The following is a 13,328-nucleotide window of genomic DNA, read 5'->3' as shown; positions in this document are numbered from 1 at the left end:
CTTGAGGAAGAGATAGCAAAATGTTAACAGTGGTTGTTTAGTCAATGAACTCTTAACCTATATGCATTTTCTTCTCCTATATTTATCTGGGTTTTTCCTACAATGAATATATGATACTTCTTGTTACCAGGAAATACTTTCCCCCTCTCTTCTGGTGTCTATGAGGAAGGATTTCTACCAAATATTATTGGTCTCTCTCTCCATCCTTTAGCTTCTTTACCTTGGGAAAGGAATGATGACTCATCTCAGTGGTAAATTAGAGAAGAACAAATGAGGAAGAACAAATTCAGCTCCACCCTACAAATTCCATAAGGAACCACAAGTTCTCAGGGTGCTACCCTGGCTGCTGCCTTGGATGGAATGGGTGGTGAGTCTTCTGGATTTCAGTTAGCAAGCCCATTTGGTTCACACTTAAAGCATGTCCTCCAGCTTAGACTTCAACACTAATAAAAGTGATTTTTAGGATCCTTATGCATCTCCCTTGAGTTATTTTTCAGTGTTCAGGACATAAACAAGAAAAGACTATTTATTGAGCCCCTGAGAGATTCCAAATATGTTTTCAAAATCCTTCCTCTTTCATTTCTTTTTAAAGGAAGTAATAGGTGAAATCTTTCTCATTATTGATATTTTGTTATTTAATTTCACCTTTCTAGCTATAGTCATAATTTACAAACCCATTATTGGCTTAATTTTCTCATTCTAATAGTGAAATGTTGAAATGTCACAGAATTTAAGACTGGGAAAAAACATAATTCAGTTTAATCCAGTGTATTCACTACACATAATAAACTGAGGTCCAGAGAGGTTAAGACCAAGGTCACAAGGATGAACAATGGTAAACCAAGTCTCAGTACCCAAATTTCTTGCTACCAGTGTTTTTTATATATAGTGTGACATCTCTTAAGTACAATTCTTTTATTGCTTTTACAGCATTTCTGCCAGTTTTTCTACATATTTTGTTTCTCTGTTCAGATAATCATTTACTTCTCAGTTGATACTACCAACATGAGTCTCCCCATCTTCCTGCTACCTGACAAACAGAACTTGAGAGTTTCTCTGGTTTTCTCTAAAATCAGCTTTATCTTATGTTGGGACTGGGCAGTCCTGCTTTTCTTGATGCTTGGTCATGACAGGCTGAATTGTCTCTCCATAAATTTAAGCCAGTCTAGTCTCTTATAAGCAACAGATTATTAGATTTTTTTTAAACCAGTCACCACCAATACACTTTATTTTGATAAAGTATATTAGAAACAATGCATCTGTGCTCTACTGTATCATCCTATAGGTTTATGCTACTATTCTTGCAATTCTCTTTTTAATAGTATTATGTAGCAGATATGAAACACTACTTGTTAAATCAAAAGATGAGCTATCCTTTTAAAAAAACCATTTTAATCTTGTTTTCTTTATTTATAACCTTGTTTTCAATTTTATTATCTGTAATATTTTATTATATTAATATTTTATTTTAAATATATGATACCATATTTTAAATATATTCTTCCATAGAAGGAGGTACTAGAAACTGTTCGATGTTTCATACTTTTTCCCAATACCTTCAATTTTTTCCTACTGATTTTCCTAATCTGAAAAAAAAATCTACATATTTTAATTATTTTTTTACTTACAAATTAAGAAGTTTAAAAATTCTGGAGCAATATAAAAATTACAATTATGTTTGTCTTCCGTGGCTTACCCTCCTTCTCACTTCCTTCTATCCTGACAAAATCTGACATTACCTAATGAAATTCCATATGGACGCCATGAAACCTTTATTATAGTCTAAAACTATATTGTCCAGTGCATTAGCCACTAGCCATATGTGTCTATTTAAATCTAAAAGAAAATAAAATTTATTTCATTTTATATTTCAAAGGCTCAATAACCACATGTGACTATGGGTACTGTATTGGCACAGATTTGGAACACTACCATTACAGGAAGCTCCATTGGACGATGCTAGTCTTATGACTTAATTTATCTATTTATATCATAGTGAAATACACTCTGTTAAAGTTCTGAAGGGTTCCATTACTTTTGTAGGTGTTTGCAACATCTCCATTTTTAGGAAACTGCATGGTTATCCAGGAACCTAAGGCTTTCTCCTAACTCCACAAGGATTTTTTTTTTTTTCTCCTTCTAAGAAGGTCTAAGTCTAAGGTTCCAAGTGGCTTTTATGATTACATTTCTAAATCTTCTCTTTTCTCCTAGAATTTTTTTTTAAATGGTTATAGGGATTGAACCCAGAGACCCCCTACCACTGAGCTATATTCCCAGACCTCCTTTTAATTTTGAGTCAGGATATTGCTAAGTTGTCAAGGCTAACCTCCAACCTGTCATTCTCCTGCCTCAGCTGGGATTACAGGTATGTGCCACCACACCCAGCTTGGACACTGTTATTTTTGTTTTGAATTTAAGAACTTCACAAATAGGTGCCCAGAAAGGGAAAGAATTTTTTACAAAGAGCTCCTCTATAGGAGAAACTCCTCTATATACTCTCAATGGCACACCGAGATGGCCTTTTAGTTCAGAAAAGTTTTCTATGATCTTTCTCCCTAATTATAATTTATAAGTTATTCATTCTAACCATTCCTACTTCTGGTATCTTTACTTTTTGAAAGCTTGAACACTCAAGCTGTTCTGAAGATGTGCTGGTTCTACTGCATTATTATTTCTTGAGGTTCACTTCTTTTTCATATGCTTCATTTTCTTCTTGTTCTGATATTCATGCACTCATTACTTAGTCCACCAATATGTAGCATCTCAGTTATGCCTGGCACCCCAAATTTTGTAGTGTTCTTTTTATATTTCAGATAGTGAAATCAGAAAATTTCCCAATGGCTTCTGCTCTGTAATCTACTTTATCTGAGACTATCTATGACAGGGAACCCCTGCCTTTCCTGAATCTTTAGGTTTACCTATTTCTGTGCACTGTGACCTCTTTCCTGCAGCCAGTGATATTTTTAGTTCTTTTTTTTTTTTTTAAATTTCAGCACACACTTTTCTACAGTCATTAGCTCGCTCTAACCTCTTTGAACACCATATCAATTTGCTTCTATTTGCTTGAGTTGTCAAGCAATGAAGCTTGTGTGGGTGGGCTCCTGTTTCCTACAGGCTCCCTCTTCCCTTCTAATGTTGTGACACTTATTAATTACACCCAAGTTTATTTTTCCCCTCGGGTTCTCACTCCCCCACCCCAGCAGTACTGGGAACTGAAGTTACTTTGAGCTACATCTCCAGCCTTCTAACACTGTTTTGTTTGTGATATCAGGAATTGAACCCAGGGGTACTCTACCACCAAGCTATACCCTAAGCCCTTTTCCTTGTTTCTTTTGAGAAAAGGTCTCACTAAGCTGCTAAGGGTCTCGATACACTGCTAAGGCCAGCCTCAAACTTACAATCCTCAGGCCTCAGCTTCCTGATCACTGGGATTATAGGTATGTGCCACCACACTCAGGCTTACTTTAGTTTTGAAGCTGATTTTTCCGGGATCTATTGACCTAGTTTGTGTCAGATATCTCCACTATGATTTGCTTTGCTAGCTTTTCATAAATCTCTTTCAGAGATATATTTTCTCAAAAGGAATCTTCAGAATAAAGGTAACTTAACAAGTGCCTGTAGCTTATGTTTCAGAAGTTCCTTCTTTTTAATATTTATTTTTTAGTTATAGGCAGACACAATACCTTTATTTTATTTTTATGTGGTGCTGAGGATCAAACCCAGTGCCTCATGCATGCTAGGTGAGCGCTCTACTTCTGAGCCAAAACCCAGCCCCAGAAGTTCCTTCTTAATATATAACTGTAAGAAAGACATCAGCATGTTTCTACAAGGAAGAAAACTATTAGAGACAGTCATGTCCCCAGACCATTTCACAGAAGCAAACTTGACTTGTGATGTGCTTGAAGCACAGTACCATATTTTAACACCTCAGAATCTAATTACCTAATAGCTCCATGGGGGGAAAAAACCATCCAGAGTTTGAACCACAGAGACAGAAAAACTCTGAGACAAATGGGAGACCTTTTCTTCTTAAGGACACTTCAAGTACTTAAGATTTTGTTCGATTTTAGAGAAATATCTAGAATCAATTTCCTATTTCACTAAGGATTTGAAAAGAATGGGCTATAAAGCATTATAGCCAGAATGCAGGATGGGGCTGAGAAGCGGTAGTGCACCTTGGAGACCTGACAAATGCTGACTCTCTCCCTCACTGCTCTCCAGAGCCAGTTCAGATAAGCACTAGGAAAAGACGAGAAATGAGACTGGGGTGTTTTTTCTTTTTTGTACATAAAGAAATAGAAGAATCTGGAAGGGAATGAAAAGGAAAGGGAGTTCCAGTGGTCCTTTACGCATTCCCAGATGGACAAAGGTAGTAAATGATGCTCACAGGTTAAAGTGGCCTATATCAGTCTCAACAGGTAACATCCTTGAAGTACAACCTTAACCCATCTGAATCCTCACTGTTAACCACATAGGCATAGCCAATCATGAGTGTTTGAAAGTTCTTTGCTATAATTACAGTCTTATGCTAACCAAAGACATTGAGAAATGAATTTACTCAAAAATCATTTAAACTGCCATAATGTGGCATCAACCTACTAATTTTTAATCTCTACTCAGCAAATCTAGAAAGATAGTCTATCTTATCAATCATTAACATGGAACCAAAGAAAAAGAGGTAAAAAAAACAAACAAACTTATTCATAGCTCATTAAGGACGAATACCATTTGTTTTATTTATTTTGGCAGTACTGGGGATTGAACCCAGAGGAGTGCTACCACTGAGCTATATTGCCAGACATTTTTATTTTTTATTTTGAGACAGGGTCTTGCTAAATTTCCCAGGCTGGCCTCAAACTTGCAATCCTCAGCCTCCTGGGTCACTGGGACTACAGGTGTGCATCACCATGCCCACTTGGATAAATATCATTTTTTAAAAAAAACTGAGATATAATTTATATACTACAAAAATCTCCATTTTAAAGTGTACAATTTAATGGGTTTTAGTATGTTCACAAGGTTATGTGGCCATCACCTCTATTTATTCCAAGAACATTTTCAACACCTTAAAAAGAAATTCCATGTGTGCCCATTAGTAGTCACTCCCCATTCTTTCCTCCCCATAACCCCTGGCAATCACTATCTACTTTCTGTCTCTATAGAGTTGTCTATTCTGGATATTTCATATAAATGGAATCAGATAGTTAGGGGCTTTTTTGTGTATCTGCCTTCTTCTACATAGCCATGTTCTTAAGTTTCAGCTATCATAAAAATTCAAGGGAGAAAAATAAAGTAGAGGAAAGGGACCAGGGGGAGGGAGGAGGAGAAGGGAAAGGGGAAATACTGGGGAATGATAATGACCAAATTATATCATGCACATGTACAAATATGTAACAATGAATCCCACTCCATTATGTTGTAATGCACCAATAAAAAATGATGGACAGCTGGACCCAGTTGCACACATCTGTAATGTGAGAAGCTCAGGAGCCTGAAACAGGATGATTGGTAGTTCAAAGCCAGCCTCAGGGGCTGGGGTTGTAACTTAGCAGTAGAGCGCTGGCCTGGAACATGCAAGGCCCTGGGTTCGAACCTCAGTACCACATAAAAAAATAAATAAGTGAAATAAAGGTATTGTGTCCAACTACAACTAAAAAAAAAAAAAATTATACATACACACACACACACGTGTGTGTGTGTGTGTGTGTGTGTGTGTATAGATAGATACATAGATAGCCAACCTCAGCAACGATGAGGTGCTAAGCAACTCAGTGACACCCTGTCTAATTAAATACAAAATTGGGCTAGGGATGTGGCTCTGTGGTTGAGTGCCCCTAGGTTCAATCCCTGGTACACGCCCCCCCAAAAAAAGATGGACAAAAAGAGGTTTATCCAGGTAACAAACACGTACCAGTAATTAACTCTGTTTTTATGGTATGGATACATTACATTTTGTTTATCTAGGAATGGCATTTTAAAATGTACTTTTGCAGCCTAAGTGATGTACTCCTCAGGATTACTCAAGATCCAAATAAAGACAACACATTATTCACACATTTATCTCTTGGCCAACAATACTGATTATCAACATTTTTATTGAAGTTAACTTATAAATTATATCATAGCTGGGTGTGGTAGCACATGTCCATAATCCTAACTATTTGGGAGGCTGAGGTAGCAGGGTCACTTGAATTCCAGGCCAGACTGGGCAACATAGTGAGACCCTATCTCAAAAACAAACAAAAAAAATGTATCATTATAATCTTCATTGTTTTGTGCATCCTGTGATTACTGTGGTAAATACTTCTTGGATTTTCTACCTACCATCCTTTTTCTAAAAACTGCCCCTTCCCTCCAACCCTTCTGTATTGTTATAGTGACCTTGCTCCTGTCTATAGGTGACTGGCCCAGGAATATACACCTGACTTAAGCTGGACCAATTAAAAGGAATATAAAATTGGAAGAATGGAAGTAAGATTCTGTTTTCAACTAGCTGCCCCCCTGATTGAAGGAGATACATTCTCAGGAGATCTGGCTGTATTATCTGCCATGTAGACTAAAACACTGAGAAAACTAGTCTTCGAGAAAATAACAGAACAGAAAGAGAGAAGAGTAGAGAAAAAAGATAGAGTAAGAATGACTGGGTTCCCTATGGTGATCCAGTCCCCAATTCCAGGTCCTTCCTAAGCCCCGGCTGTATCCCTGCCTTTAGATTCTATGGGATACCTATGCACTTATAGTAAATCCCTTTTGCTGTTTAAATTAGCTGAGGTTTCTGTCACCTTATTGTCATCCAATAGTCCTAATGTCATTATCCACAGAAAAGATTAAGCTCCCTTTTAGCAGGGGCTCAACCTCCACACCACTTATTATCCAAACATACTTAAGTTACTACCCACAGAATAATTTGGAAAACTATTATAAAAAAATACTCAAGACATTCTTGGATAAGTATGTAGAAAACAATTAAATCTGTGCCATTTTATTGAAAATCTACATCACTGTATCACCAATTCAACCTATCTTTGCATCCATTGTGCAAAAAAATCATTTAATTTCCTCAGAAAGCAAACAAGCTTCTTTTTTGGGAGGCAGGTACTGGGGACTGAACTCAGGGGCACTCAGCCACTGAGCCACATCCCCAGCCCTATTTTGTATTTTATTTACAGTCAGGGTCTCACTGAGTTGCTTAGCACCTTGCTTTTGCTGAGGCTGGCTTTGAACTCAAGATCCTCCTGCCTCAGCCTCATGAGCCACTGGGATTAAAGGCATATGGCACCGCAACCGGCAAGTAAGTTTCTTTTTATATTATATTACGGCATGCTCATTTGTAATTGCTTGGAGTTCTAAGTCTTTTAAAACCAAAATGCTATATTTTCCTAAGAAAATCTGAAGTTTTTTGAGTACAAATAATTGTTCTTTCCCTTTTAAAGCCCATTCCCATAGATCATACTAAAATAACATCCAGCATTCAGATATAAATGAATAGCTGAACTTCCTGGATTTACCTTCTCCTCCTATAAACGTGATTTATTATAAACCACTAATAATGCCCCTAAGAATAATTTGTAATTAACCAACATTGCACACAACTAATGATTATATAATGCAGGTCCGAGAGGTGACGAAACTCTCCTTAACTGACTACACAGGAAGTCATCTTAACAAACCTGCTCTACAGTCCTGTCTGAGGGTTATGCCATCACTCAACAGTGCAGTGGTAATTCCCTGCACAGTCCTGGGAGTCTTTACTTCCTAATGTACCGTTTTTTTCCCAAAATCAAATCCAGAATTTGTCACTAAACTGGTTCTTAGTGGGGATAATAGATATAAAACCCAAAATCTAAAATATTGTCTTAAACCACTATTAAAAATTCAATAGGGATGAACACACTAATCCTTCAAAGTCTAAGATCTGGTTCCCAAGTGGATTTTCTATCACACTGTTTAATGTCCCTTTCTTTCCTAAAACATACTTAAATCTTTAAAATTATATTTCTAATATTACAAAGTCTTAAAGAGACAGAATCCCCTTCAAATTATTGAAGCAGTCCAGTTGGATATAACCCCCTAATATCAGTGCTGGTGCAGTTTCTGAAGATTTGACCTCAAATTTCCTTCTCTGTAGCTTGAGGGAACTATGTTGGCCAAAGCTCTCAGAAAAAATCCTCTATATTTATTACTATCTCTTTTTTAAAAAAAATTTCAAGCCTGTAAGTTTAAAAAAAATGGCTCACATTAGGATTGCTAGTTTCCTTAGACTCAAACTGCTAGGGGAGCTGAGCGTGGTGGTAGCACAACTGTAATTAATCCAGCAGCTCAGGAGACTGCAGCAGAGGATCGAAATTTGGTGAGACCCTGTCTCAAAATAAAAATAAAAAGTATTGGGGATGTAGCACCCCTGGGTTCAACCACCAATACTGCAAACAAATAAATAAAACTGTTAGGGCAGAAAACTGTTTAGAAATCTTTTTTAACCTAATTCTTTTCCAAATATGAAAGACGGATAAGAAATAAAAGAGTTGCCCAAATTCACAGAGAAAGTTGGTAAAACGAGCATAGTTAGAGTAAAGGTACTTAGGATCCCCTGCCGGAAACTCACTTCCTTATCCCACCCACCTGAAATGAGTAAGTATGAGGAGTCCTGAAACCCCTCTGCTATCTAGGAGAAAAAAAACAAAAACAAAAACTACAGTTTTCTGCTTTGGAAACTGAGGGTGAAACTGCTTTTGAATCACATCTGATTTCATGGAAGTAAATGATTTTTATCTTAAATATCATTTCATGATTCAGATTCCAAAAACTGCCACTGAGATATAAATGTCATGACGGGCTTGGCCTGGAGGCTAAGGTTAATAAAATTGAGTACTGGATCTTCCCTACAATCGAAAGGTTTTTCACCACAATGAACTATGGCAGTTATTGATTTTGTGTACCCAAAGATGTCCCTATACCCCCTTTTCCATTAACAAAATCTATAGTCCCTTGGCCAGAAGGCTGGGTATGTGTCCTAAGTCTGGCTAATCAAGTATCACACATTACTGGCAAGAGTTTCAGTATGTAAAAGTAAGGCCAACCCAGAATCTTTCTCCAGAACTGTGTGTGACACAGATGCTCTGAAAAATGAACTTCCTCTCTGCTTCCCACCATGTGGAGAAGCTTTCTGAAGTAGAACCTGAGACCAGCATTCACAGAGAAAGAGAGAAAAGCAGAAAAAGAAGGTCTGGCAACACCAAATCTTTGATTCTCAGCCCTGAGCTGGCCTTTTATCTTTTAAGTTAACCCTATATCTTTATCAGTTACAGAAATCAGTACATTCCTTTTTTGTTTAGAATAGTTTGAACTGGGTTTTTGTCATGGGTAACTCAGAAATTCTGACTTATAGGGCTAGGGTTGTGTCTCGTGGTAAAACACTTGCCTAGCATGTGTGAGACACTAGGTTCGATTCTCACTCAGCACTGCATGTAAATAAATAAAATAAAGGTCCACTGACAACTAAAAATATATAGTAAAAAATTCTGATCTATATGTACAGGGAAGAAGACAAAGATAGAGTATGTAACTTCACTATTTCCATTATACAGCCCCAAAAGCCTGAGTTTGCCAACATTTATATTGCCCTTTATACTAGGAAATCAATAAAATTTTGTTTAAAAAAATTTATTTATCTAGTTTTTAAATTTGGATGCCCTGAGCTAGGCCCTATTCTCTCTCATATCTATCACTCCTAACACTCTACTCTTCATCATATGGCTCCTGAAAGTATCTGAATTTCCTAATATTTCCCTAAGATATTCTAGAATTTTAAAAAATTCAGATATAATAAATAAATGTAATAGAAATTAAATATAAAATATATGCCAAGTAACACTAATTAAATGGGATTTTACCTTATCTAAAGCATCAAAAAGACAGTCAAGTATCATTATGCTATGAGACAAAACTTAAACCAAATCTGAGCTATAGCTACATTAATATAATTTAGTACTATGTTTTCCACTTTATAACAATCAAAATCAATAACAACAAATCTCAAACCTACCTCCAATAAGGCTCCAGTTTGGAAGAATTTCAAAGGCTTTTCAATTGAATAATAAAGGCTATGGTAGCTCCCCTTAGCCAGGTATGCTCTGACCAAACCAACTGCTATAACCAACCACCTATTAAAAGAAAAAAGTAATGGGGTGGGGTAAGTAGGATTTAAGAAAATAGAAAAACATGGCAATAACAGAACTTGCTTTTAAAGGGGGCCTCAAGAACCAGTGATCCTGGACTTACAAATGTTGTGGTTTGGATCTTAAGTGTTCCCCAAACCCCCTGTGTTAAAGGTTTGATCCTAGGATTGCACTACTGGGAGGTGGTGAAACCTTTAAGAGGTGGGACCTAGAGGGAGGTTTTAGGTGTGTGTCCCATGGGATTATGGGATTATGGCATTTTTAGGACTCTCTGGCTCCCTGGCCATGAGGTGAGCAATTTTGCTCCACTAGGCACTCCCACCATGATATGCTGCCTCACCACAGGTCCAAAGCAACAAGACAAAATGATCGTGGGTTGGAACCTCCAAAACTGAACCAAAATAAACCTTTTATCTTTATAAGCTGATTATCTCAGGTACTGTTATAGATATAGAAAGGTGACTAACACAGTTTAATACAGTTTTCAAATGAAAAGTTGTAATGCACAGAAGTGCTGCACACCAATAACATCCCACCACAAATGCCTGGCAAAAACACAGTACCACCTCACCCATCTGGAGCTTGAATTTTTGACAAACTTGTCTGTTGAGAACAAGACTAAAATGAAGGAAATAAGTTAATAAATAAATAAATAAATAAGTTAATAAATAAAGTAGGTTCCAGAAAGCCTAACACAAGAGGAAAAAAACCTGTTCAAGAAGCCCACAGAGTTAAAGAATAACAGGATGGAGAGAAGATGGTTTATATTATTTTTACAAGTTTCTTACTGGAACATTCCCGTATCTTAAAGCTTATCATTTTAAAAACTGCAAATGAAATAAGAATAAAAAGGTGTTTCTTTAAAATAAAGTACTTTAGCTAAATTTCCCAAAACCAACTCAAGCATGATAGAGTTAACTATAGGCTTATTGATTTAAAAAATGCAAAATGGGAATGCTCAGGCATAATACAAGAAATACTACATTTTTGCTCCACTCTCCTTCTCAAAAATAAATGTTAGAGCCTGGCACTGTGGTGCATGCCTGTAATCCCAGCAGCTTGGGAGACTGAGGCAGGAGGATCATGATTTCAAAGCCAGCCTCAGCAAAACAAGGTGCTAAGCAACTCAGTGAGACCCTGTCTCTAAATAAAATACAAAAAAAGGAAGGGGGATGTATGTGGCTCAATGGCTGAGTGCCCTGGAATTCACCCCCAGTACCGCACCCCCAAAATAGATGTCAGACCTTGTAATTTTTTAAGTTTTATAATGAAACAAGTGATCTTTATTATTAAGGCATGTCTTCTGGAAGGCATGTACCTAAATTGAACCCAAATGTACAAATTTAACTAGGCCATGGGGTATGTGGTCTATGCTATTTCTACACACTATTATACAGGAATATCAATTAGGAGTTTATGAAAGAAGAAATAAATTCCTTAACAGTTTAACTGGCCCAGCCGGGCAATAATAATTACTGCTCTAATTTATTAGTATTATATTAGAGCCTTACTTTACCCTCACAATCTCAATTTCTTTTCCTTACTTAAGACACTACTCTATACCTTCTACCTCATTCTCTTATGTTCATCACCCAGGAATAAAGAATCCTTTTTTTCCTCCTCAAATGTACTTTAAAATTCTTCTCCAGGGCAATGCTCTTATCTATGAATGCCCTTGCTAGGACAAGAATTTTACTTACACACACATACACAACAGATTCCTGAATGTTCTTTTAAAAATCAACCCATGTGACCATTTATGTGAAAGAAATAGTTCTTCACTGACCTGTGAATCAAGAGAAAAATGTTCTTTTGACAAGTTCTGATCTCTCCACACCTACCATTTTTAATACTAGCAGAAGCCTATGATCCTCCCAGGAAATATTTTTTCATCAAGAAAACAAACTACTTAACTGTAAATATATATTAATATTTGTTTAAATATATATTAGCATGTGCTGGTATCAGCATATGAGACACACACAATTAGGTGCCTCCAGGAAAGGGGTCTGAGTGGAAAGGAAAGACGAGGAAGATTTTCATTGTATGCCTCTGTGTATATTTTGATTGAACTCTGCTAATGTATTACCTAATTCTAAAAATAAATTTAGGTCGAATATTCACTATACAGTTCTGTAAACTATTCTGTAAACTTGAAAATTTTCAAAGTAAAGTTTTAAGGATTTTTTTTTTTTTACAAATGTATAATATAAAAATTCATAACAAATGGCCTGATCCTGTAATCCTCCTAACCAAAACCACAGGATCAAAGAACTGCAGGGCTGAAGGAACCCTTAAGATCACCTAACCCAACTCTTTAGTTCTTGAGGATTTTTAGAGGAAAAAATCGAAGGCCTAGAGAATGACGGCAATTCATTCAAAGTCACACGGCTAATGTCAGAACTCTTAAAAACCTGCTAAAAGATGGACCTAAAAGAAGGCAACACAAGGGGGTCTCTTCTCCCCTTCCTCAGTAACTCTGCCTTCCACTCCCCAGCTTCTTCCCCAGTCCAACCCCAATCCAGTCTAAAAAGTCTAAACTCCCCTAAAGCATACATCTAAAGCTCACGTCGTTGGCCAAAAACTTCGAACGCTTTCCCACTACCTTTCAGATTAAAGCCCAGCCTGCATTTTGAAAAGAGCCGCCGAAATGAATGGTCACTGCCGCCACGGCTCCCTCCACTCAGCTGGGCTGGAACTGCTCACCATGCGTGACTGGACGGTGGGCTGTCCTCCGCGCCGCGGGATGGCCGGCCCACCGCCCCCAGACCCGCACCTGTGGCCGGCCCGCTGGTCCCCGAGAGGCCCTCCGGGGCCGGCGCCCGGGCAGCCCTCCGAGCGTCCTCTCGGAGCCCGCGTCTCCCGCGCCCGGGAATTCGGTGCCCCCCACGCAGGCGGAAGCTCGCGGGCAGGGAGTGGGGCCGACGCGATGCCCGGCCGCCCTCCGCGCCCAAGTGCGGGTCCCAGGCACCGGCCCATCGGCTGCACCGCGCGCGCGGGCCGCCGGCCGCAGAGCTCCCTCCCAGCCAGGCTGCCTCTCCGCCTCCACGAGCCCCAGCCTCACCCCGCGGTCATCACCACATTGTAGATGACCAGGTACGCCGTGGCCAGAGGCCCCGGGCCTTCTCTCCGCATGCGAGCTCGCCGCCCGAC

General features: G+C 38.3%; 1 protein-coding gene across 2 annotated transcripts in view; it reads right to left on the bottom strand.

Annotated features, from left to right (window-relative positions):
- The window catches only part of Hacd2 (3-hydroxyacyl-CoA dehydratase 2), a 94,490-nt gene that overhangs the window by 80,984 nt on the left and 178 nt on the right, over positions 1-13,328 (bottom strand). Inside the window, exons 1-3 of one of the 2 annotated variants that reach the window (XM_048794339.1) lie at positions 13,240-13,328; positions 10,043-10,160; positions 8,084-8,155 (exon numbers count right to left, since the gene is read on the bottom strand). The exon at positions 13,240-13,328 is cut by the window's right edge and continues 178 nt beyond it. In XM_048794339.1, coding sequence (XP_048650296.1) covers positions 8,084-8,155; positions 10,043-10,160; positions 13,240-13,328 — 279 coding nt within the window. The remainder of the gene's footprint in view (positions 1-8,083; positions 8,156-10,042; positions 10,161-13,239) is intronic. The other variant, XM_048794338.1, reaches the window with a different exon arrangement.

The sequence above is a fragment of the Marmota marmota genome, unplaced genomic scaffold (assembly GCF_001458135.2).
Source record: "Marmota marmota marmota unplaced genomic scaffold, marMar, whole genome shotgun sequence".
Taxonomy (NCBI): Eukaryota; Metazoa; Chordata; class Mammalia; order Rodentia; family Sciuridae; genus Marmota; species Marmota marmota.
Note: the sequence above shows the minus strand (reverse complement) of the source record. Positions and strands in the feature narration are given on the sequence as shown.